This window comes from Lissotriton vulgaris, chromosome 7 (assembly GCF_964263255.1).
Source record: "Lissotriton vulgaris chromosome 7, aLisVul1.2, whole genome shotgun sequence".
Lineage (NCBI taxonomy): Eukaryota > Metazoa > Chordata > Amphibia > Caudata > Salamandridae > Lissotriton > Lissotriton vulgaris.
This window is the reverse complement of record NC_141695.1, coordinates 1,114,386,630-1,114,413,496: the sequence shown is the minus strand read 5'-3', so window position 1 is coordinate 1,114,413,496 and position 26,867 is coordinate 1,114,386,630. Positions and strand designations below refer to the sequence as shown.

Genomic DNA, 26,867 nt, shown 5'->3' with positions numbered 1-26,867 from the left:
CACACTGATGTCATCAATCAGAAAGAAGTTCACGGCCAAAGGATGCACTTAATGGAGTACACATGCTGCTAAAAACAACTGCACCACACATCAGTGCTATACAAAACCGATTGAGTTTAATACTCTGAGATAATCTTAGGTTCTTAAATCTCATCTTCCCACTACTATAAAAAGCAATTGGACGCTTAGCTCATCTGCAGTAAGAAGACATTAAGAAATATTTCCCAGCAACTGTTGAATTGTGCAGAATGGCTTAGCTGGAATTACATAAAGTCTTGAACGCTGGATGTAGTTTTGCCCTGATGAAGTCACTCAATAGAGTCGAAACATTGTGGATTATACAGATTTTGTTGATTCTGTTCTTTGTGGATTTCAATTTAATGTTGGTGACTGATACAGCATAAGAAATAGTAGTCCATACCCCAGATGCTAGCAGGGCAGGACTGAAAACAGAAACCAGCCCTGGCAGATTGCTGCTCAACCGGCCCTAGGATGGGGGGGGGGGGGAGTGGCTAGCAACAAGCAACGTCTCTGCTTTTGTTACAGATGCCTGATATTGCAGCAATGTTGAAAAACCGTCCCCCAGTGACAAAACGGGCTCCCATGGGCACAAAACCAGCCCACCGGAGAAATCCGCTTGTCCGACCCTGGCTGCTAGGCTCTTGCTGTGCTCATATGGAGCCCTCACTTATGTTACGTTGTTAAAGAGATTTGCATACTGCTGGTTTGCCATTAGCCTGGCCTTGCAGCAGTGCAACTAACGCTCCCAAATGTAAGAAGCCGCTCTCGTTCATCTCAAGACAGAAATGTACAGTTACTATTATTTTTAAACTAGAAATGCCAGAGGTGAACTGGAGTATGTAGAGCCAGGTAGAGTTTCTGACAGGCCAGCGCTTTATAACTATGGTGGTCTGAAACACTGCATGGTGCCCGCCACTTGAGCAGTCTTTTCAGCGGATCCAGCCTGTGGAGCATTCAGAACGTTTTAAGGGCATCGTCATCGGTCTCTACTCCAAAACCATTTATCTTGCAGAACACCAGTCAATAAATTGAATTCATTTGATTCTAGTCTTATTACATTTTTAGCAACACACAGGGGACGTAGGGAGCATTTTTAATTAGTTTGCCAATCTTCATTTAGAGATGTAAGTGGCCACCCCTTAATAAAGTAGACCAAATGTGTTCCTAAGTTAACTTCTCTTAGGTAAGCAGCTCAGTGGTTTCTACTGATCTACAGTGTGTCTTGAATTCATTCTGTTAGTGCATTCTCAATCCTTTTCCGTGTCTCTGAATCCCTGTGGATATCGCAGTCAAACTACAAGGACAAAGATTACATGTATTTTGCGTTTCCAACAATGCACTAAGTTTCGTTGTCTACAGTTGAAGTTGTCCAGGGCAGAGTTGACCAGTTAGGGCTGATTTCGGTAGCTTTGTTTCATGTGATAAGAAAAGAATACAGCAGTTTCAGTAGATTTGTAAACTTCTAAAACATAACAAACTAGTTAATGTTGTTAAGATTGGGTGTCATTTAAACAAGTGTACAAAACTATGAGACATACACGGTTCCAGTGCAGGTGCCATCATTGAAATTTCCTAGTTGATGGAACTTCATTAAAGCACGGGTAAGTCCATGGAGGTTGTTGGTATGGGTGTCTGTATGGCACTGCTTCTCTAATAGTCAGATTCCAAAAATGCAGCAGCGACGTCTCCGCTAATGCAGTGGAGCATCACCCCACTGCTTTTGAGCAGGGAAAAATGAAAATAAAATGATAATAACAGGTTGTTACCGTTCAATTTTTCATCGCTTACTTCCTGCAGCTAAGACGAGGGCAGGGCCATCCATTTCCACACGTTGTCACAGGAAGGAGGATGAGTGGTGGCACTCAGGGTCGGACTGGGAACCAAAACCGGCCCTGGCAAAGTGCTCGGCCGGCCCCCTCCCCCCCCCTCGTGGGGGAGGGGGGGGGGTGTGGGTGCCGCCAAGCTCGCTCTTTGCCAGGGCCGTTTTTCGGCCGATTTTGTTACAGGGCCGATTATGCTGCAAAAACGGCCCTGTAACAAAGACGGCCCCCAGGGGCCCAAAAACGGTCCTGACCAGTGCGGCGCACCGGGGCATTGCTCGGTGCCCGCTACGGCCAGGCCGGCCCTGGTAGCACTGCTTCGAGTGCACATAACTGTTTGGCTGGCCGTCTAAGGTGGGCCAAACCGTCATGCACACTTCGATCTCTCCACCCGAGCTGTGCTTTTAAAGCCAGGTGGAGAACAAGCAGAGGGCCATAGAGGCCTTAGTGAGCACCTAACTATGGCAATCACACCAATCACGGTACTGCTATCCTGCTGGGTACTACCAACATGAGAGCAGCGTGTGGATTGGCGTAGGGGACTCCGTAATATGCCGGTAGTCGAGGAGCAGAGGCCAGAAGAGCACTGACGCTGTTGAATGCATGTAAGAATTCTTTTTTTTATTCTTTTCCCCCGTGCTGCCTCACCACTTAAATGCCACAGCAGCCACCACTGCCAAAATGTTAATGTAATTGCCATTGAGATTAACTAAAGTAAGATGAGATGGTAAAATGCTAAATTCTGAACCCTTTTCGGTTGCCTTATGAAATATTGTGGCGTTGTAAGCATTAGCGCCATTCACACGTGCACAATTTATTATTTCACAACGGCACGTGGATGCTAGGCTTGTTCAAGTTGCAATCATCGACCCGCAGATAAAATTGCTATTAGAGGTATTTGAAAACAGGTGCTGGAGAGTGCTATTCGGCCACACAGCATGAACCAAAGCATTTATTTATATTGATCCATTTAAAAGGCATATTATGGTTTCCCTTAAAAGGCGCGCCACATTCACTCACAGGCTGCTGGCCTGTCTTCAGAGCTTGAACATCTGTATTCGATTTTTGCAAGCCTCGAGCGGCCTCCCTTGTATGTCAAAGAATAGGAAAGCATAGATTGCACACTTGTGTCTTAAACTTAAGATGGGTTTAAATTGAACACCCTGTTGCGTATAGAATTCAATGTGGGTTAAATAAAAACTGTTGGATCTGTGGAACCCACAAGAGAAAATCCAGTAAAATCAACCCTGGCCTTATCCCAATGTGATCGATAAGACACAGGCCACTTGCAACTGTGTGTGGCCCTGGGATTGATGTGAACTGCTTAGACACACTATTAGGGATGTACAGATCAGCATGTTTTCCTTAATGTACATATTAATGCCAGTGACATTTTATCAGATGAGGTGTAATCTCAGTTATTCCCCAGTATACATTTCATTGAAGTCCAGCATTTTATAGGTCATAAAAAACAGACTTTCTGTTTAACTGCCAGAAACTTAATGTATTTATTATTTACATTAGACCTGTGATCGCAGAACTCACTTCTGGAGACCCACCTGATCAAAACATGGTTCAGTTAAGAGGGTTTCTTGTCCTATGACGTGTCTTGCACAGTGGTTCATGGTCTCCGAGAGTCGTTTTCGAATGCCAATTAGCTATTATTATCGAAATTACTCAAAATGGCCAATTATAGTCCTTAAATCACTTTAGTACAAAGATGCAGGCATGGATACATCAAAGTATGGGTGGGTGGCTAGATAGGTCGGACAAATGGGCAGGCATAGAGCCTGTATACACCTAACTAGCCAGGCCGGAAGCTAAATACAAGGTGGAAGCATGCAAGTAGATAAATACATAGAGGTACATTTGTAGGTCGACCATATAGACCGAAAGCTTTAATTGAGTAGGTCTCTAGAGAGATGTTAACGCAGACAAACATATTGGAGAAGATTATGGCTTCCACTCTCTGCTCTTAGATAAACCACCTTACTCCGATGAGATTCTGAAGTAATTCGAACAACTCTCAGAAGAAGAAACATTAGCATACCATGTGCACTACTACAATCATTGGCAAGGCCACGTATTTTGAGTTTTGTACATTGAAACCGGTCTTGCCAAATTTCAACAACCTAGAACATCAATTCAAGGAGCTGATACAGGACAGGTAGGTAGTAGCAGCATCGGTCCAGGTTCCTTCATGTATTCAGAAGAATGCAAGCTTCCCTTAAGTACACAAAATTTCACACCACCGCTACAAACACCATCACCACCTCGACTGTTAAGCCTTATTCCACATAGTGAATTGTGCTTATATTAGCAAGAGAAGCATTGTAAATAGGAATTTGGTAATCCCTACGAATATATATATATATATATATATATATATATATATATATATATATATATATATATATATATATATATATATATATATATATATATATATATATATATATATATACATATATATATATACATATATATATATATACATATATATATATACATATATATATTCAGTCGAAACGCATCTCTCCTGGTTGCTGGGTCGAAGGAGGCCCTATGCATTAAAGAAGCCTTAATCCTGCAGTCCTTGTGTGCGTGCTCTTTTCCTTTGGGAGCAGTAGTTGTGTGTGTGTGTGTGTGTATAAATAAATATATTTATATATTCATAAACGTCTTGCTCCACAAGTCAGGGAGTTCAATAAACTTACTGCTAATACTTACAGGGCATTTACCATGCTCATCCCTGGCCTTTTCTGAGGACTTGGGCAAAAATGAGCTGAAAAATTCTTAAGATAATTATTATTGCCACGCTGAGATCTAAGACAATGTTAAACAATGAAAAGAGGAGTTGAAGCTTAACACAAAGCACAATATATGTGTATATATATATATATATATATATATATATATATATATATATATATATATATATATATATATATATATATATATATATATGTCTCATGGTGTCAAAATCGAGAATAAATCTAGATTTCAGTATACGCAGGTTCTTCTCCCAATATATCCTATAAGCTTTTATATATTTCACTGTTACGTGGTACCAATGTTATGGGAGTTGCCTTCCAATGTATGTAAAACATGTGCCCAAATAGTAGTCAATCTAGATAGATAGATAGGAAGATGTGCTACCACCCACTGAAGTGTTGTCTTTAAGGTTGATAAGCTAGCATTTCTGTAAATAAACATGGGCTTTGTGTGGGTTAATTAATGGAGTTTTTGACCACTACCACTGAAAGCAGCCCTTGAGACTCCGTACGAGATCCCTGGCCATGATACCTCTCACTTCACATCAAGTTGCCTGCCAACATGTACATGATCAAATTTGTCAGATTTCAAAACTGATTTAATTTTCTTTTTTTTCAGCCGACATTATCTCTACGGTAGAATTCAACCACACAGGAGAATTACTAGCAACAGGAGACAAGGGCGGAAGGGTTGTGATATTCCAGCGAGAGCAAGAGGTAAGTGCTCCTGATTCCCGCAATATCTATATGATCCCCTAGCAGCATCTTCACCTACTAATCCTTATAATGCATGCTCTTTTTTCATTGGGTGTATGCCTTCACCTCTGTTGGCCAACTTTATGCCCATGATTTGTGACCACTGTATAGTTTACTCAAATAGACGTTTTAGTAGTGCTTTAAATAAAAAAAAGGTAATGGTTGGAGTGGCGGGCAACATAATCATTTTAAATCATGTGTTAAGTGTTTAGTAAAAAATAAAATGTAAGGCTAATCTTATTGGCCGCGCTTGGTGAAATAAAAGTACATCCTTACATGTTTTCACTCACAAGCCTAGATTATAAATGGGTTAAAATTACGAGTTGGGTGGTGTTTAGCACATCCTGTAATAATCAGGTCCATTAAATATCTCTCCAGATCTCCAGAGACAGTCTATCAAGATCCCCAAAACTTTTTTGTATGGTCCTCATTTTCACTATTTGAAAAGATTTCCTCTTGAATTACAGATGACAGAGCCAGAATGCCACCAGGTAGGCTGATATACACATTTGAGTTGCAGATATAACTTCTTTTCTATTAGGGTGTTCTTTGCTTTCTTCTTTAAACCAAAACTTTTGTCATGATACCTTCTTGTTCTTTCAGACACACTGCTGCGTCGGCCGCCCCATGACACCACGAAAAACACGATACCCTGTTTTTCGTTGTTGTCATGGGGCGGCCAAATGTGTATATCAGCCTCCCTGTTGGTATTCTGGCTCTGTCATCTGTAATTCAAGAGGAAATCTTTTCAAATAGTGTAAATGAGGACCATGCAAAAAAAGTTTTTGGGATCTTGATAGACTATCTCTGGAGATCTGGAAAGACTCCAGTTGGTGGATCCATACTGCCTGGATGTACAGTATTAGTCTGAACATATACTGCCTCCTGGCACTATGTCCCCTGGGAAATGATTGCTAAATATCTGGAAAGGTCCTGAGGAAGGTGGTCTTTACATCCTTAACCTACCGAAATGCGCGTCGACCTAGTGCTGAGTTTTGTGTCCTACATTGGGATTCCGATGTTGGCAGGAGTTCTCTCTTGTCAGAAATTACTCAACTGTGTACAGATATTGTATGAGTGTAGTTGGTGTGAGACTGTATGAGCTGGTGTGATTGAAGTATGACTGCATGCATTTATTCTTGACCAGGGGAATTTGTTTGTATGTATTTTTCTTCAAATTAGTTCTATATTATATTTGGATTGTGAATAATCACTGTTCTAAAAGAAATGTATTTGTGAATTTACAAGTCCAGAACAATACATAAGTGTGGTTTTATAAAAAAAAATAAGAAAAATAATAATTTGAAAAAATGAAGTCTTTTGGTAAAAGAAAATAAAGAGATGAAAAACGAAAAGAAATATCTTGACAAAATAAAATAACAATGAGATGATTGGATTGTCACTGTTGCATCTTTTGATGTCTAATTATATGTATATGAACAATGTCTAATGAGAAAGTATGATGGTCTATGAGGGAAATATATATTATTGTGTTAATTTCAATCCCCTCTTTTCCCTGATTTAGATTGTGTATAGAGGGGGTCCCTTAATTCTAGCCTTACCATTAAATATCTCGCCCTTTGTTAAATTTCAGTAGATTGAATCTGCTGTATCTCAACAGGGAAAGGTGTATGGTATTTACCATACAATGTGCATTTTTGTGCAGGAAGCACCAAAATCCGCAAGTTATTCCCCAGAAATTCACATTAGGTGCTGTGTATCACAATCAATAAATGACTAGCCCTGGGGTATTGTTATTTATTTGGTGCATTTCAGAACCTGAATTCCAGCAAACTGAATCAGGGATAGTTTTGCATCCAACAATCTAGGAGCATTTACCTCCTGAACCTAAGTTTTTGGGGGGAGGCGGGGGGGGGGGGGGTCGCAGGGGCCTGGCATGTAAACGTTTATCATCAAATCCATTAATTTATTGGTAATAGGTGTGGGATTGTACTTTTTACACCTATTAATGCTCTTAAATTACACCCAAGAGGAACAGGCTTAGATTGTGTAGCATGAGCAGTGATGCACATTAATCCATGCAATACTAATAATGTGTTTGTAGAAGGGGTGGTTTACAAACATAATAAATGAGGAAAAATATAAAGTAAAATAAATGTGAAATGGATGCATTTTCTAAAACTACACATGTACTGTAATCACATTTTACTCTGTTGGCGGATTAGGTGAATAAACGTGTGTCACTAGTATATGTTAATACTGTACAGTTACTGATCTAATGTATGCAATGCATGCATTACAATGAGTTGTATTTGCTTAAATTAGCAAAGATGTTTGATTTACCCATAGTGCAAACATTAATGCTTTGGCTTCAAATACAATTCTCTCTTTTTTGCGACCTTTGTGAATGTTCTCCTCAGTGTGACCACTGTAAAATCTGAGGAGTTTGCATCATTTAGAGTGTGAACTAGCATGGTTCCCTGCCTCCTCTGCCTCCACTTTGGAGGGACTGCAGTGTGTGGAAAATGCTGAGTGCCTCTGGTTTCTCCACTTACAGAAAGGTCAGCACGTCAAAGACGCAACAGCCTCTTTACTGTGGCTTGCACTTGCCAAGCGCTGCAATTTAAGACCCTTTGTCCTTCACTCTCCGCAGCTATTTCTGATGCGTAGCTCCTTAAACATGTATTTAAAGCGCCAAGAATGAAGGTTGTACGTAAAGGTCGGTTGAGTATTCTCAAGTGCTGCTATCACATTTTGTCCCATGTTTCTGCGTCAAAAAATTGTCAAGAACGGACCTATTATATTCCTCTTGCCACCAAAGTGTTCCTGTTCCGAAACTTAAATCTAAGAAATGTGGCAGCGGGTGCTTCTGGGAAGTTGGAGGCCAAATACAGAACTTGCTTCCTTTTGACATTCGTGCAGAAACCTCCCTGTGAAGTTACGAGGTGGATCACTTAAGCCGAAACAATATTTCAGTCCTGATTTTACTATTGCAAACCACTGTGATCTAGACTGTAACTCCAATTTGTTCAGTTGAGGGTAAACAGAACTACAGATCCCAGAATGTAGTTTTAAATGAAAGCTCAGGATTGGAACCTGGTGTTCCTGATGATAAGGGAGCATCTGGTAGCCTTAGCCTAGATATATGCAAGAGAAAGAGACACAGCTGTCTCGGAAAACAAAAACGAATCGAATCAGACTGTTAAAAGAGTGTGGCTGATAAGCGCTTAATTTGTGCCAGTGGCTGCAGATAGTGGGTACTGGCACTGCTTTTTTGGGGACCAGGACATATTTTTTTACTATGGCCCACAGTCGAAGGACCGAGGAAGAGAACTGTTGGAACAGAGGAACATGCGCAGAGCGCTTCATTGGAAAAAAGAGGAATAATGGATAAAGACAGAAGAGCAGGGGTTGGAAGAAGAAGGCATGAGGTGGGGTTAACACCAGGCAGCCTTGGAATTCAGCAAACCTGGCATTCCGCAGTGCAGATGCTCTATTACTTACCGGAAATCTTCATTACTCCGGGTCCCGTTGTCCTCGTCCCATTCATTACTAAGTGGAGATAACCATCTCCCGATAGAATAAAAGATCAGAAGAATGCTGGGATACTAACCCCGCCCCTCCCACTGGGAGTACATAAGGGGAGCTTACCCAGCATTCCGCCTGAACAACCAAGCCCACCGCAGGAAGGCCGGTCGTCCGGGAGGGAGAGCGGGGCGTATGAATGGGATGAGGACAACAGGACCCGGAGTAATGAAGATTACCGGTAAGTAATAGAGCATTACCCTCTGGTCCCTTATGTTCTCGTCCCATTCATTACTAAGTGGAGAATACCAAAGCAGAAAAGCCAGCCTTTCCAAACAAAACAGAAACCAACCCAGGAAACCACACCAAGGCAGCAACTGCAGGAAGCAAAGGGCAGAACCGGCGAAACCCTAGGCAGAGCCCCCGACAAGAGGGAGCCCCACCAATTCTGGACGCACCCAACAAAACAACGGAAGAACATCCAGACGACCAGTCCGACAACCACAGAGGCCAACCAGGGAAGAGGAGAGCAGGGACACACAAGACATCCAAGGCAAGAAGAAAACAACAGCGAGGAGGCTACCAAAAGAGAAAAGCCAAGAGCCACCAGCCCAGCAAGCCATAACCGGGCAAACGAGCCAAACCCAGGCACAGAGGACCCATGCCAGTGGAACCCATGCCCCGGAAAGAAAAGAAACACCCAGGGGACAAGGGAGCCAAAGAAATGAGAAGACTCAACCAAAACCAACCAAAATCGCCCCTGGAAAAAAAGGTCGAGAAGCCCACCAAGGGCAGGACCAAACCAGAAGAGAAGGGAAGCAAACGACCCAACCCCAGGGAGACCAGAGGACAAACCTCCGGAACCGCACAAAAGAAGAATAGACCCAAGGAGGAAAGGGCCAGCACCAGCCGACAGTCCACCAACACCCAGCCCGGAAGGCGAGACTGAGCCCACAGACAGGGGAAGAGGGAAAAACAAGGCACCGGGGAAAGAAGAACAAACCCCAGAAGCCAACATATCAGGCCCGAGAGACTAAGAACAAGGCAGCAAGGAAACGAGCACCCCCAGGAAGCCCGAGCAGCAAGAACCCACAAGGGCAACCAACCAGGACAAAGAGACCTGGAAAACAAAGAGGAAAAGGGAATAGGAGAAACCACAGGAACCCCAGAACACAGCTCCAGCAAAACACCCCAACCGCAAACCGGTGGAATCCGAAGCAGGAAGCCACAGCCTGAAGAAGGCACACCCCGAACACCAGAGAAGGAGTGCAACCGGACGGAAAAACGACCCAGAGAACCCAAGATCACAGCAAGGGAACCCCAAGGGAGCCAACAACGACAAGCCCAATCAGAGACAGGCCAGGCAGAGACGACCCCAAACAGCCCAAGCAGAAGGCAGGGGCAAAAACACAGAGGCCAGCAAGACCGAGGGCCATCAACCCCTCGAGGACCTGAAGGAGCGGGTCAGGTCCAAACACCACAGCATGGAACCCCAACCCACCAGGGGAGAGGAAACACAAAAACAACCCGACCACAGAAGCAACGGAAGCCAGGGCGGAACGCACAAGCAAACCAAACCCCACAGCACGACACAACCCAGGGCAGGGCACGCGCAGGGGATGAACCCCCAGGGCAAAAAAGGCAACTGAGGACACATTCTGGAATCAAAAGCCGAAGCCAAGCAACCAGCACAACCAGAAGGCCCAACCCAAAACCGGGGGAAGGCCAAAGAAGGGAAGGCCCCAGCAGAGCACAGGCCAGAGAGCAAACAATCCCGCATCGCCCAAACGAAACCCAAGAGGAGGCAAGCATGGAACATAGGAGTGGGTGACAGACCCAAACCAGCACAGCCAGAACCAAGAGGCCACAACACCTAGGAACATACAGCACCTGCAAAGACCGGAACCCGCTACAGCAGAGGAACCAGCCACCCCACAGGCAGAAAAGATACCATTAAAAAAGTGCCAGGTCACCGACAAATCTCCAACACAGCCCCAACACACAGTCCAGGAACGCAGCAAGAGCGCAACCAGGCAACCCTGAGCAGTACGTACCAAACAGAAACCAGCACACCAGCCAAGAACAGGATCCAACAGGGAGGAAGGCCGAAGGCAACAGGCAACCACAAGCAGCCACCGCCAAAGGTCAAGCAGAAGCAACCGCAACCGCAAGCCTGCAGGCCAAGAGTGACCGAAACACAGCCCCCGGAACAACACGAGTACAGGGAAAAGCTGAGGCACAACTCTGGCAAAAAGAACCACCAGAAAGGACAGGGACAACACCCCCCCCCAACACCCCCCCATCAGAGATCCAAACCGGAGAAGGACACCGCAGGCCATAAGAGACCCAGCGGAGGCCAACAGCACACGGGGAATCCATCCAGGCATCAAACAACGGCCACCTAGTAGCACCACTGACACTAGACAAGACCAGAAGAAGAAGGGAGGAAAGGCCGAAGAAAGAAGCACAGCCAACAGGCCAAGCACAAGACTCCCCAGGGGAAGCCAAAATCCACTGATTTACAAAAAGTGAGCGCCCCGAAAATACCCTTGAGGGCTTGGGTAATTGAAATGGAAAGGTAAAGGTGCCTTCAAGGGGGTTTATTTTCTACGTATTTAGTAACTCAAATTAGTTATGGAAGGATGAATAAATAATCCTTGTTATGAACCAATCCAATACTATTTAGCTTGAAATTCAATATAGATACTTCGTTTTATCAAAACACAACATACAAACAAAGACACAAGGTGTATTAGAAAAATAGTTTTATCAAAACTTCATTGAGATAAGTGGCTTCATATACAGATAAATAAACAAAATAAAGTTTAGGACTGTGGGTACACACATAAGTAAATTACTACGTGACTCAACAGAACCTAAAAAACACCTATCCCACGACACATTGAATAAAACAAGATAGGGATAAGATGTACTGTCGACGTTTCGGTTTCCTAAGAATCAATTGTAGAAACCATCCTCAGGACTGCTGTCAATTATGATCTGTATATCTGTATAGAGGTATTGTAATCTGAAATTTAAAAATATTTACAGTTACAAATCTACACTAACTATATTCATTACACCTTGGTGACAAAACAAAATATTTACAACATTTACAATAACAATACAGTGATACGGTGATCTATACAACATAGAGAACATTGTGAACCTAAAGTTCGTTTTTTTTTTTAAAAAAAGGGACATTTCAATATTGACAAAGCCTTGCATAAATCAAGGTGGTATTTCCATGCATAGTCATTTATCCGCGAATCATTGGTTACCCATCCATACGAAGTTAAAGCTGTGTTGCTTTTATTTATCCAAAACAAATGACTTTGTAAATTATATATTTTCCAAGAATACTCTGTTTCAGCGAAGTTTATGAGTGCAATTCAGAGAATCAGGTTATTGACATCTTATTCACAATCTAGACATCTTGGTATATAACATAAATCAGAATAAGAGACTGTCTAATCATAGCTTATTAGTTAATCATAACTTATTGGTACACAATTGTTCGAATTGTCATGCGAATGTTGTATGCAACTATATTAAACATACTGATTACATATCAATTGACAGTAGGCTCTCTATCATTGTAGGACCAGGTTTTATAATTGTTAAAGTTATCATGCGGATGTTATATGAAATCATATTAAGCACGCTGATAGCATATCAATTGGCAGTAGCCTCACTATCATTGTAAGACTGAGAGGGTTTGCTGAATTTAAATAGCAAGGGGGATTAAAAATAAAGTGATATACCTGTTCAGACTGCTCCGCACCTTCGTCACATGAAATACGTGTAGAGAGTTACACTTGATTAAAATTGAGGTGTATCTTTATTGATTGACTGAAACATAAGAAGTCAAAGATATTGAATCAACCCATTTATAAGGCTGGTTAGAACGCCTATCTTGTAATTAAAGGACATACCTGTGAGTCGTTTGATATCTTGACTCAAAATTCGAAACCAATCTATCAGGGATATACGTGAAGTCGTGTCTGATCTTCACACATGTGAAACGTAAATTCAACTGACCGTGGGACGATAATCTGGAAGATGGTAGACGGTATCAGAAACGTCAATGTCTTAACAGACTGGGAAAGTAATGGTATGAAGCCTGGTTAGTGATAGCGATCTTACCTAGTTGAGGTGGGGTGCACTCTTTTATACAACCAATGTAGACGCAGAGAAAAGGAGATGGTCTATCATAAGAAGGATTACTTTCGAGGTAGATACTCGCCAATCCTGCATCAGTAATCTAGGGGTTAACAAAAAATGTATATATGCGTCAGTGACACAATTGTCCGAACGCGATATAATCTGCTTAAAAAGTCCATCGGTTCATTTTTACCTAATTACGATATCAGTGTCACAGAGTAGCGCAGCGTCTAGTCGATTCAGGGCAGAAGATTGCTGCTGCACGCTCTCCCATTTAAGGGCGGCGTTTGGAGATCGAAATAGGACTGCGCTCGGCAGCCATATTGGACTAGTCAATGGTATGAGTGTATCTCGATTTGCGAGTCAGATTAACAAAATGCTGCCTATACATTTGATGAGGGCAAATGTGGGCCATTGAGAATTGTCGCATGTTTTTGACAATTAAAAAACATTGCGAAAGATTGAAGATTTATTCATAGAAAATCCCATTTAAGGGCAGCGTTTGGAGATCGAAATAGTACTGCGCTTCTCCGCCAACAGGTGCTCACGCACCTGGATGGTGTTGAGTATAGAAACAGCTCTTCGCCAAATCCAAAAGCTGACGAAAGAAATAGAAGCTTTAGAAAAAAAAGAAAAAGAAAAAAAGATTTCTGGTGACAGTACCATTACTAATAGTAAACTTGCGACAATTCTCAATGGCCCACATTTGCCCTCATCAAATGTATAGGCAGCATTTTGTTAATCTGACTCGCAAATCGAGATACACTCAAACCATTGACTAGTCCAATATGGCTGCCGAGCGCAGTCCTATTTCGATCTCCAAATGCCGCCCTTAAATGGGAGAGCGTGCAGTAGCAATTTTCTGCCCTGAATCGAATAGACGCTGCGCTACTCTGTGACACTGATATCGTAATTAGGTAAGAATGAACCGATGGACTTTTAAGCAGATTATATTGCGTTTGGACAATTGTGTCACTGACGCATATATACATTTTTTGTTAACCCCTAGATTACTGATGCAGGATTGGCGAGTATCTACCTCGAAAGTAATCCTTCTTATGATAGACGATCTCCTTTTCTCTGCGTCTACATTGGTTGTATAAAAGAGTGCACCCCACCTCAACTAGGTAAGATCGCTATCACTAACCAGGCTTCATACCATTACTTTCCCAGTCTGTTAAGACATTGGCGTTTCTGATACCGTCTATCATCTTCCAGATTATCGTCCCACGGTCAGTTGAATTTACGTTTCACATGTGTGAAGATCAGACACGACTTCACGTATATCCCTGATAGATTGGTTTCGAATTTTGAGTCAAGATATCAAACGACTCACAGGTATGTCCTTTAATTACAAGATAGGCGTTCTAACCAGCCTTATAAATGGGTTGATTCAATATCTTTGACTTCTTATGTTTCAGTCAATCAATAAAGATACACCTCAATTTTAATCAAGTGTAACTCTCTACACGTATTTCATGTGACGAAGGTGCGGAGCAGTCTGAACAGGTATATCACTTTATTTTGAATCCCCCTTGCTATTTAAATTCAGCAAACCCTCTCAGTCTTACAATGATAGTGTTATGTTTTGTTAAATGACACTTATTGAGCGCACTAACACCCGAGGGTTTCTTGGCGCTTACTGGGAGGACAACTGAGGTGAGGGCAAGGAGAGTTTATCCTGACAGAGTGAAAAGAAAAGTTTTGAGGGATTTCCTGAACTGAAGAAGAGAATTGCTGGATTTAATGGCCAGAGGAAAGGAGTTCCAAAGTTTGGGGGCCGACGAGGCAAATCGACGACCTCCAAACTTATTAAGTTTGAATTTAGGAGTGACGACCAAATGAAGGGAAGCTGAACGGAGGGAGCGTGCAGGTTGATACAAGGTGACCAGAGATTTTATAAACGCGGGGCAGGGGCAGTGAAGGGATTTGAATACCATGCAGCCCATCTTGAAGGCAGCTCTCTCCTTCACTGGCAACCAATGAAGCTCGCGGAGCAAACGCTTCGCGGATTGCCACCTAGGGATCTTAAATATCAGGCGGGCTGCCTGGTTCTGTACAACCTGAAGACGATGTAGGAGAGCTCGTGGAAGTGCATGGTAAAGGGAGTTAGAAAAGTCAAGGCGCGATAAGACAAGGGACATGACGACCTGACACAGAGCCGCATGTGGGAGTAGGTGTCTGATCTTCTGGATCTTTCGAAGTTGGAACATGCACGAAGAGATCGTGGCCCCTACTTGAGCTTTAAGCGACAATTCGGCGTCGATCGTCACCCCCAGACTCTTGACGGCCTTGAGTGGTGTAGGAGGGGGACCCAAAACGGGGGGCCAGAACTGCGGACCCCAGTGTACAGCACTGGAACCGGGGAGAAGTAGCTCGGTCTTTCCAGGATTTAATTTTAGCTGATTCAAATTCATCCATTGTTGGATATGAGTCATAACGGCATGGAAGTTGTTGATTGCCTGGGGAGAATCAAGGGGGAAGATGAGCTGCAAATCGTCAGCATAATTGAAGACGATAGTGAGGCTACTGCCAATTGATATGCTATCAGCGTGTTTAATATGGTTTCATATAACATCCGCATGATAACTTTAACAATTATAAAACCTGGTCCTACAATGATAGAGAGCCTACTGTCAATTGATATGTAATCAGTATGTTTAATATAGTTGCATACAACATTCGCATGACAATTCGAACAATCGTGTACCAATAAGTTATGATTAACTAATAAGCTATGATTAGACAGTCTCTTATTCTGATTTATGTTATATACCAAGATGTCTAGATTGTGAATAAGATGTCAATAACCTGATTCTCTGAATTGCACTCATAAACTTCGCTGAAACAGAGTATTCTTGGAAAATATATAATTTACAAAGTCATTTGTTTTGGATAAATAAAAGCAACACGGCTTTAACTCCGTATGGATGTTTAACCAATGATTCGCGGATAAATGACTATGCGTGGAAATACCACCTTGATTTATACAAGGCTTTGTCAATATTGAAATGTCCCTTTTTTAAAAAAAAACGAACTTTAGGTTCACAATGTTCTCTATGTTGTATAGATCACCGTATCACTGTATTGTTATTGTAAATGTTGTAAATATTTTGTTTTGTCACCAAGGTGTAATGAATATAGTTAGTGTAGATTTGTAACTGTAAATATTTTTAAATTTCAGATTACAATACCTCTATATCATAATTGACAGCAGTCCTGAGGATGGTTTCTACAATGGATTCTTAGGAAACCGAAACGTCGACAGTACATCTTATCCCTATCTTGTGTTATTCAATGTGTCGTGGGATAGGTGTTTTTTAGGTTCTGTTGAGTCACGTAGTAATTTACTTATGTGTGTACCCACAGTCCTAAACTTTATTTTGTTTATTTATCTGTATATGAAGTCACTTATCTCAATGAATTTTTGATAAAACTATTTTTCTAATACACCTTGTGTCTTTGTTTGTATGTTGTGTTTTGATAAAACAAAGTATCTATATTGAATTTCAAGCTAAATAATATTGGATTGGTTCATGACAAGGATTATTTATTCATCCTTCCATAACTAATTTGAGTTACTAAATACGTAGAGAATAAACCCCCTTGAAGGCACTTTTACCTTTCCAAAATCCACTGAGGCACCAGAGCAGACGAGGCGCCCAGAACGCCACGCGGCAGCGAGGATCGACCAGGGCATCCCAAGCACACCGGCAAGGGAAACTGACCCCCAAAGTAGGCCAGACCATCACCACAGTGCCTGCCAAAAACCAGCAGCCCAGGTAAGCAGAAAAAATGGAAACCAACCACATCCAGAAACCCAAGTGGGTGACCCCACCCAGGAGAGAAGCCTACCCCAGGGAGAAAAGACCACAGGCAAAAACCCCGGATGCCAAGACTGAAATAACCAGGCCCAGGACACAGCCAAGGAGCTCCAGCACCAATCCCGAAAGACATATGGCCATGTCTGAACTGGGGTGGCTTGGTGAACAAAAGAACAATGGATTAAACCCAGTGCTGTGACTCGGGGTGAATGTTTTGCCGTTGTGCAACATTCCGTCCAACATCTTTTGTGTGTTGCCGAAAGACAGGGCCAGCAGACAATCAGGGCAAAAGGCAACACACACAAGCGTGTCTGGTTCCGGTCCTTGCAGGTGTGGTATGTTCCTGGCGTTGTGGCCTCTTGGTTCTGGCTGTGCTGGTTTGGGTCTGTCACCAGACAGCCTTGGAATTCAGCAAACCTGGCATTCCGCAGTGCAGATAGTGGGCTGCTAATAAAAGCTTCTGGCCTCTTCACGCATTGAGTACTGCTTATGGGAAACAGCCTTTACAACAAGGTTTTTATCTCGTTGTGTCTTTACCACGCATTTTTTAGCATGCATATTTTTAACATGTGCATGCTTTTACAATGCATGCCTTTACCACGAATTCAAGGTATGTTGGGGGCTGTGGGGGGTCTCCCCCCACAAATACATTGTTTTTATATATAAAAAGAATTCACTGTAATGGCATGCGTTGTAAAAGCATGTTCGTGGCCTTGGAGATTTTGTGCATGGTAGGGCCACTGCCTTTCTGGGTGAATGTAATTTTCACTGTAGATCGATGTAGAGGAGCCAATAGCACCACCCTACAGCCACCCCATGGGTGTGTGTGGGAGGAGACTTGTTGAATGTATTGATCCCCAAAGGATTCCAATCCTATTCCAAAATAGGACCTCATGCGCAACGCAGGCTTGGGCCAAGCACAGGGCAATGCGGCCTCCTGAATAGGGGTCCTGGCCTAGGAGGCTGTAGCTTGTATTGCTCTAGTATGCCTGCCCATTTTCACCTGTAGATCTCTGTATTGGAGGAGAGTGCTCCACCTAGTGGAAGGAGGGGGTTTCATCTGCTTAAATACATCTCCCTCTAATAAAGGTTTCCCTCAGGTGGTCATTCAAGGTGTGGAGAGTCTAAATGTATTCTTATTTGTATTTTTTATTATTTAAAAAATGAGATATTTAAGGGTATGTTTAAGCACTCATGGTAACTCTTGAGTTGCAATAATTAATGTAGAGAAATGTCTCTACGGCTTCTTTTTTTTCATTTAAGGTGTGTATGGGACGCTCGCTCCGGGGCTCCCTTCCCTGTAGCAGAGCATCTGATCAGCCCACAGAGAGCACATTTGACCTACATTTTATTTTAAGACTGGTGCATTCCAGGAAATGTGAATAGTCAACCAAGAATTCCGACTCATTTGGCCTGCATTTTATTTTTAGAAGGAAGTCTTTGAATAGGTGAGACCAGATCACCATAAAAGTGTGCTGCAATTGGCCACGTTTTATTTTGTACTTAATTCCAAAAATGGACAGAAGTAGTGCCTCTTACTTTTACCTCAGGTTGTACTAACACTTGTTATTTACAACACAATTAACGTGCAAAGGTGTGATTGGAGATAAGCAAATATATAAAAATTATTATTGTTGTTATTATTACAACATATATTTGGATTTTGCTGCCATGCTGAGAATCCCAATGTGAATGATGAAGACACTAAATGCAGTAGTTTAATATCTGAAATTATAAATACCTTCACCTTTCTGAAGAAGAAAGAAGAAAGAACCAAAATATTCTGCTGTCTGATACTCAAGGAAGTTCAATGAATCAATTGGAGTCAGAATCCATCAACAACTAATTTAAAACAACTTTGGCTTGCAGTAAAATACTAGGAATAAAAAGATATATTTATACATAAATCTACTTTCAGCGAATTCCAAATCAACTAATCCCAAAAAATTGCCATCACAAATTGCTAAAAATCAAAAAATCTGCTACAAATCCGAACTGTTATTGTGGGAGTCCTTAAAATGAAATGTGGTTTTTTTCTATCTTTATGACGCACAATAAAAAAAATGGCACATTTATAAACCTGCCTTCCAAAAATCCTCTCCCAAAGCTCTAACAAAGGATCTCTCTTGAAAGAGATATCTGATGCCAAACTTTCTCAGAATTCAAACCGTCCACCCAAAATATCAGACTTGAAACCAAGCCAAAGATTCGAGGAGCTACTTAGCACCACACTGGAGTAATGTTATCAATCACGCCTTCACCTCGGGGGTATTCTTAGATTGCCTCGAAGTTGAATAAGTCAATTTGCTATTTTAAATAAATCATAAGGTTAAAAAAAAAAAAACATTGCCTCAGACGCTCACAATACATTCTGTTCCGTTTCCCTAGAGCCTGCCGACTTTCAATCAATCAATCAATCCATTTGTAGAGCGCGCTACTCAACCGTGAGGGTCTCAAGGCGCTGAAGGGGGGGGAGGGGGGGGGTTGCTGTTACTGCTCGAAAAGCCAGGTGCTTCCTGAAGGTGAGATGGTCCTGGGTCATTCGTAGATGTGGGGGGAGGGAGTTCCATGTCTTGGCGGCCAGGTAGGAGAACGATCTTTCTCTGGTTGTTGTTCTGCGAATCCGTGGGACGATGGCCAGGGCGAGGTTGGCGGAGCGGAGCTGGCGGCTGGGTGTGTAGAACGACAGGCGGTTGTTGAGGTATTCGGGGCCCGTGTCGTGGAGCGCTTTGTGTGCGTGGGTGAGGAGCCTAAACGTGATTCTCTTGCTGACGGGGAGCCAGTGCAGGTTTCTCAGGTGGGGAGTCATGTGGCGGTGGCGAGGGATGTCGAGGATGAGTCGTGCGGAGGCGTTCTGTATGCACTGAAGTCGTTTTTGAAGTTTGGCTGTGGTTCCTGCGTATAGGGCGTTCCCGTAGTCCAGTCGGCTGGTGACGAGGGCCTGGGTGACCGTCTTTCTGTTTCGGTGTGGATCCACTGGAAGATCTTTCTGAGCATGCGTAGGGTGTTGAAACATGAAGATGAGATGGCGTTGACTTGTTTGGTCATCGTGAGGGAGGAGTCCAGGATGAATCCCAGGTTGCGTGCGTGGTCCGTGGGTGCCGGTGCGGTGCCCAACGCTGTGGGCCACCAGGAGTCGTCCCAGGCGGATGGGGATTGTCCGAGGATGAGGACCTCCATCTTCTCTGAGTTGAGTTTCAGACGGCTGAGCTTCATCCATTCCGCAATGTCTCTCATTCCTTCCTGGAGGTTGGTTTTGGTGGTGGCTGGGTCTTTGGTGAGGGAGAGTATTAGCTGGGTGTCGTCTGCGTAGGAGATGATGTTGAGGTTGTGTTTGAGTGCGATGGCGGTGAGGGGGCTCATGTAGATGTTAAAGAGGGTTGGGCTGAGCGAGGAGCCTTGGGGTACACCACAGATGATCTTGGTGGCCGTGGAGCGGAAGGGAGGGAGGGGGACTCTCTGTGTTCTGTCGGAGAGGAACAAGGTGATCCAGTCTAGGGCTTTTCCTTGAATTCCAGTGTTGTGGAGGCGGGTTATTAGGGTGCGGTGGCAGACGGTATTGAAGGCGGCCAAGAGGTCAAGGAGTATGAGGGCGGTTGTTTCCCTGTTGTCTATCAGGGTTCTGATGTCGTCGGTGGCTGCGATGAGGGCGGTCTCGGTGCTGTGGTTGGCTCAAAATCCGGATTCAAGCTGGGGACGGGGTTTGAGTCTCGGTGGGAAACTCAACATACTCTGATTATGGGCAAGTCACATAATCGTCCTGTGCTAAACAATGAATGTGTCCATCTGTAATGCAACTGGTGCTCATGTAGGGTGCTCGGATACCTTTGGGTCGAGTTTGCACTATATAAAACAGCAACAACAACAAAAAAGTCCTTTCTTGCAAAAGTTCTTAAAACTAATACCAACAATCAACTGAAACAGGGTGTGAATAAATACTGACTCGTCGATAGATGCCAATCTGGGTTCAGAGATGGGTACAGCACCAAAACAGCTATTTGCAAATTATTGACAATGCTTTGTGTATCCTTAATAATGGTGGTTCATGCTTGTTTATACAACTCCATCTATATTTTTACGCTGCCGACCAAAATTTCCTCATACAAACTTTAAGAGACCACGTGGGCCTTGAAGACACTGGCCTGGATTTACTTGAAATGTGCTTCAAAAGTGATCACAACAGATCAAGCTATGCAGGTCTTTTTCCAAACCCTCCTTTATACTCCGAAGAGTCCACTAAGGTGTCCTTCCAGTGCCTGGACTTGTGAGTCTATCTCTTGGACTACTGAGAGACATAATTCCTGCATCTTGAGGGGTTTGCAGCCTTACCACAGCAATGCTCAATATCCATTGCACCTCAAGCTAGTGTAGGTGTTCCGTGGTCCAGTGGGGAATAGTGGTGAGGCGTGGTAAAAAAATAAAAAATCACTTGCCTGCCGGCCACCACTTCTCCTACCCGCCTCTTCTTCTATGAACTGGAAGCACACAGGCGCCCAGACTCCCCTAGCCAATCACAACGCTGCAGTTACTGGCATGACAGCAGCATTGTGATTGGTCTGAGCGCCGTGGTTCAGTGCTCAGAGAGGGAATGGGAGCGTGCGCATCTTCTCCACCCAGGCTGTGCAATACAGCCGGGAGGAGAAAATGCTAAGTGCTCATGACTGTTTGGCCGGCCCAAGATGGTAGGCCAAACCATCATTCACACTTAAGTGCACTCACCACTTCTCCCCCTGCTGGCTGTGATGACAGCCAAGCCTCACCCACCCCAAAACTGACTTCAGCAGGGAAGAATAAAATGATAATAACATTGTGGTATTATAATTTTATTTTTCCTTTTTTGCACTGCTGATAAGCAGTGGGGCTGTACAAAAGGGGGTGGTGATGGACGGAGCATCTGAATCAATCAAACACTCACACCCAGTCAAAAGATCTGGGTTTAATCCATCACCGTTCTTTAGCCCACTCTGCCACCCCAGTTCAGACATGGCTATATGCAAATCAGTCTGACCCTGTGCCTCATAGGAACAGTCCAGCCCGTCCATAAGTGTGGCAGGGTATGCTCAGACGTGAGTCCCTTGCTCACTTTGCCACTGGATTCAAGCAAGCCGGGCTGAAGACGGCTGGAATGCCAGAAACCGGTCCTCGGAAGCTTGTTTCCGGTCCAGGGAAGACATGGCTTGGCAGTTCGGGCTGGACTGTTCCCATGAGGCACAGGGTCAGGCTAAAGAACGGAGATGGATTAAACTCAGATCTTTTGACTGGGTTTGAGTGTTTGATTGATTCAGATGCTCCGTCCATCACCAACCCCTTTTGAAAAGCAGTGGGGCGACACTCATCTGCCTTGGCGGAGGTCTACCTCTGCCACACTAAGCTAAAAGATTCATATCGACTAAATAGATTATGAATTTTGGGCCTCTTGGATCTGGCAGTTTTTCCCTACCCTCTGATTTGGAAGAATCGCATATTTGTTGCAGTTGTCAGTCTCTGCCACTGACCTCAGTTGCTGAACATGGATATTTTCAATGTTTTTCCTGGAACACACCCACCATTCTTGTCCAAGACACTATCAGATTCTATATCAATTGGGAAATCGTCATGTGTTACTACTTTCCCAACCCCCTCTAAAAGCATAAAGGTAATTCCACAGATTCCATTAAGATAATTCTCACTCTAAATTTATCTCTAACATATCTTGAAGGGAAAATGTGTAACTACGTTTCCACTAGAAATCTCCATTCAACAGAGCTGGAATTATTCAAGGTCATGCATGCAAAGATTTTGAAAAAGATAATAGTAAATGTTACCACAAGAGGAAGTAGACCCCTAACACGCTCCCTGTTTAAATCCCTTGCTTTGTGGATCGAGAGGAAAGTATTTGGTGTTTGGCAGATATGCGAAAGGAACCTCTGTGAATGGAATGTGGTTGTATCTTCCCTTTCACTCTAGGCTTTTTACCCATTTTTTTCCATTAAATCAAAATATACACTAAACTGTCTGCAGCCAGTTTTTCTGGAGAAAGTAGAAGTAAGGGCTACCAGTGTGACAGTTTTAAAGAGATTATTTTCCAAAACTGATCCTTAATCAGGATATACTTAAGCCAAATTTGCTTCCATAGGAGGGTACTTGGAGTTAATCACTGACACGGGATCACAAACAGATAGTTATTGACTAAGTTTGAGGCCTTAAGAAGAACACACTCCCCGGGACTGTATGACAGGTAGGGTGCACCATCCCTGTTTGTGCTGCAAAACCCCTTCAAATATGTGGGCCTTGCGCAAACCGGGACTATGTGTCCTATTACTCATAAACAGGGCTGCTGGAATTATGCGTCAGCGGAGGGCCTAATTGTGCAGCAGGTTTGAGTAAATTATGTGGCAAGAAAAGGCAAACTTTGTTACGTAATGTGGCACATTTCATGATAGTATTATGCTTTGTCATTTCCACACTTGTTAGCGCTGTCTGGGTATTGGCTGCACTCATTAGTTCCAGTTTAACACTCAAGTATAGCAATAAGCAACACAAAGGTGACATGTTAAACTTTGCAGAGGGCCTTCGACTGCGCAGCAACATGTGACGCTGTAGTTTTTGTAATGTTTTGAACCATTTGAGCTACAAGTACATTTATTTTGCAAAATATGCAGCAGATGGTGATTATGTGGCAAATGCGGCAAATCTACAACTATGTGAAAAAAAAGCAGCAGCCAGACAATCTCATAATTACAGTGGCTCTGCTTATAATGCACTGCCACTGGGGCAGACACAAAGTCATAGCTGCCCTGTGGGTAGCACATTAGTGAAAGATGAAGTGGCTGCTTGAAGCAGATAGTCCACCTTTCACATTAAAAATGGCGCCCAGCCTTTACTTCAAACGGGGGGACGGGACAGAAAACCCCTTGCCAGCGGGTGCAGTGAGGGACCGCTAGTCCTTCCGCACTGTGGTCTAGCCCATTGGACTTAAAATAATTATTTACTAGATTTGGTGCTGGGACTCTTTGTTTGCACAAGCTTAAGTTGTGGACTCCTGCACTTATGTACAAAGCATAAGTGCAGGGGCTTAAGGTTTTTCTTCAGAACTCGCTCCCAAGTGCCTGAGTTGCTGAATGCTGATGCTGCCCAGTCTTGATTCTTCCCCTTGCCTCTTTCTTTCTCCAACTTCCACTTTCTGTGTCTTTTTCATCCCAGCTTTCTCTCTTTGTTTATATTTTCCTATCTTTCTCTTCTTCCTTCTTTCTCCTTTTTTGCCTTTTTCACTCTTACTCATGGTACAGGGCCACTGGAATTATGTGATTGTGTGGCCACGGCGACTTTCGCATAATTATAGATTTGCCACATTTGCCATATGATCCATAATCTGCCACATAATCTGCAGATTTTAACAAAACAATTAATTTTAACTCGAACGGTTTAAAAGTAACTAAAAATGCAGTGACACGTGGGTCTTTTACAAAGCCAGACTGGTCAACTTTCGGTTGCTTATTGCTATATTTGGGTTTTAAACTAGTACTAATGAGGTGCAACCTATGGCCAGACAGTAATACCAAGTTAAAAGTGATGAAATAATGAAGTAATACTATTACAAATTGTGCTGTATAATTTGACTTTTCTTGCAGCATAATTTACTGGACCCTGCCACATTGCTTGGCCCCCTCCTGCCACATAATTCCATTGGCCCTGCTCATAGCTCAGTCCCCTACAATGAGTACTAGTGCCCACCACCTTAAACCACCTGCATTATTAAGCACTGTGTGTAAAGTGTGTAAGAGCTCTCACAGTCTGATAACGAGGTACTTTCTTTGAAGTACATTGCTTTAAAGCTTACCCCGTTTGTAGTGAACAGCCCACTTACTGTTCCTTTCCTCCTTAATGGCAGATTCTTCCACTCTGATGTTTAATCCCACAAATAAACCACACTGGCGTGAAATAAAGCGCACCCACTAAATTTTGCATCCAATACACAGCGCCTCGCTGAAATTGATTGCAACTCTGGTCTCCACAACCCCCTCAGGAACTAAAACGGTCCAGATCGTTCTTTTTATTTACACTGTTGTCTGGTTTTGTTTCCTTTTCCCCCCGCAGAGTAAAAACCAGCCGCACCGCAGAGGGGAGTACAATGTTTACAGCACTTTCCAGAGCCACGAGCCGGAATTTGATTACCTGAAGAGCCTTGAGATAGAGGAGAAAATCAATAAAATCCGATGGCTCCCCCAGCAGAACGCGGCCTATTTCCTCCTGTCTACTAATGGTAAGAAGAGGCAACATTGTGTGTGAAAGAAGTGCTGGGAGGAGGTGTTTGCCTGTTGAGTCTATTGCAGTTTATTAGTTACTCTCTATGCTCATTGCGTTGTCTCTTGGTGCTTCACTAGTAGCTGTCGTGGCTGCATAAGTCAATGGAACTAATGTTATCAAGCTTGGAAGGGTGAAGGGCTAAATCATCCCCACTTGTTAGTCGTAGATGTTTGGCTTTGGTCGCCTTCCTTGTTTTCCAGATGCTGCCATTTTGCTTCCACCAGATCTTTACCTTTTGTGGAGAGCAGCAAACAGTGTCTTTCTTTCTTTAAAACTCTCTGTACTCGCCTTTACATTAGCGGTTTGGCATATAGCCATGAAAATGTTCTGGTCCTTCATATGTATTTTTCAGAATATACGTATTTACCGTGCTAAAGCCAATGGGGCTGTCGGCCATCTTGGCTAGACTTCTCTCATGGCTGACATGGGCATATTATTGCTTGTGGGTTGTGAGCCTAATACCCTAAGTGTACTCTTGCATTTCACTGTAAGTTTGACTTGCCAAGGTTGCTGAGGGACAACTGTGACCTGATGATTTTTTGTTTCAAGCCAAGTAATGGCAAAATTCGGCCAAGAAAATGGAATCTAATGCCTCTGTTAAATCCTGTGTTACTCGTGTTTTAAGGCCAATAATGCAGATGACCTGAAAACTGATGGCAAACAAGCCAATATACACTGTCTGGATGGCTTCATGTGGCTGCCTATCACTTTCAGAGATGCACCTGACAGGGCCGACTTTACCCAAGGCCCATTGGCCTTTCAGAGGTGACTCTGACGCGTGATCTGCTCTGCACCGGTTCTACCAGCCTTTCTCTAGTGTGGCTGACATGGAGTTATCTGTGCATGCCTTACTGGCCTTTCAGAAGTTATTCTAACATGTGACTTACTCCACCCAAGCTCTTCTAGACTTTCAGAGGTGAGTCTGGCATTTGAGTAACAGTATCACAATCTTCCTAGAATTTGTGGCGTTCTCACCTTTTCCCTAATGCCTCACTGATTACTTCCAGTGGCGTAGCTAGCCCTGTGGGCGCCCATGATGGTCTCTGCGTTTGCTGCCACGCGGCGATCGCAGCAACCGCAGTGAGGAGCGAGGTGGGGGGTGCTGGTGAGCATTTACCCCGTTTGCCGCCTCGCAAATGCACTGAGGAGCGGGGGGGACTTGCTCTTGCTGCCCCGAGACGGCAGGTGATAGCAGGGGGAGAACGCCGCACCAAAAACTTGTGCCCCCAGCTACGCCACTGATTACTTCCCATTCTCAGTACGGTTTATTCCAAACTCTGATTCATTTCAAACTCTGAATCATCAGCAAGAGCCTGCAGTAATGTTACAAGCATTTGAATTGTTACTTTCTTCCATTTTATGATTTCATTGTGCCTTTTATTTTCTGAATGATCTTTCCAGTATTGTATTGCCATTGCATTTATATAGTGCTTCATACCCCCTTAGCAGGTGATCAAGCGCTGTGTAAGATAAATAGCACACCATTACGTTGGATCGCTTGGATGGAAGAGTGTATGCTTGTCATTCTGCTCACTGCTGTGCTGTTTTTAAGTCGAAGTCTACTAGAAGCAGATCAGTTTGCTGAAGACATCATGGGGACATTGAGAAAGCTGACCCAATAATGTATTCCACCCGTTGCTTACCATTGTATTTGTGGTTTGTAACTCACATTTTCTGGCTTTCTCTTTGCTGGCTTGATTTGTTTTAGGCTGACCAGCTTGAGTTTGTCCCTCCTG

At 43.4% G+C, this 26,867-nt stretch overlaps 1 protein-coding gene across 1 annotated transcript in view; it reads left to right on the top strand.

The window, feature by feature from the left end:
* The window catches only part of LOC147703004 (serine/threonine-protein phosphatase 2A 55 kDa regulatory subunit B beta isoform-like), a 255,474-nt gene that overhangs the window by 190,710 nt on the left and 37,897 nt on the right, over positions 1–26,867 (top strand). The window contains exons 2-3 of the mRNA XM_086929465.1: positions 5,235–5,332; positions 24,922–25,087. Of these exons, the coding sequence (XP_086785591.1) occupies positions 5,235–5,332; positions 24,922–25,087 (264 nt within the window). The remainder of the gene's footprint in view (positions 1–5,234; positions 5,333–24,921; positions 25,088–26,867) is intronic.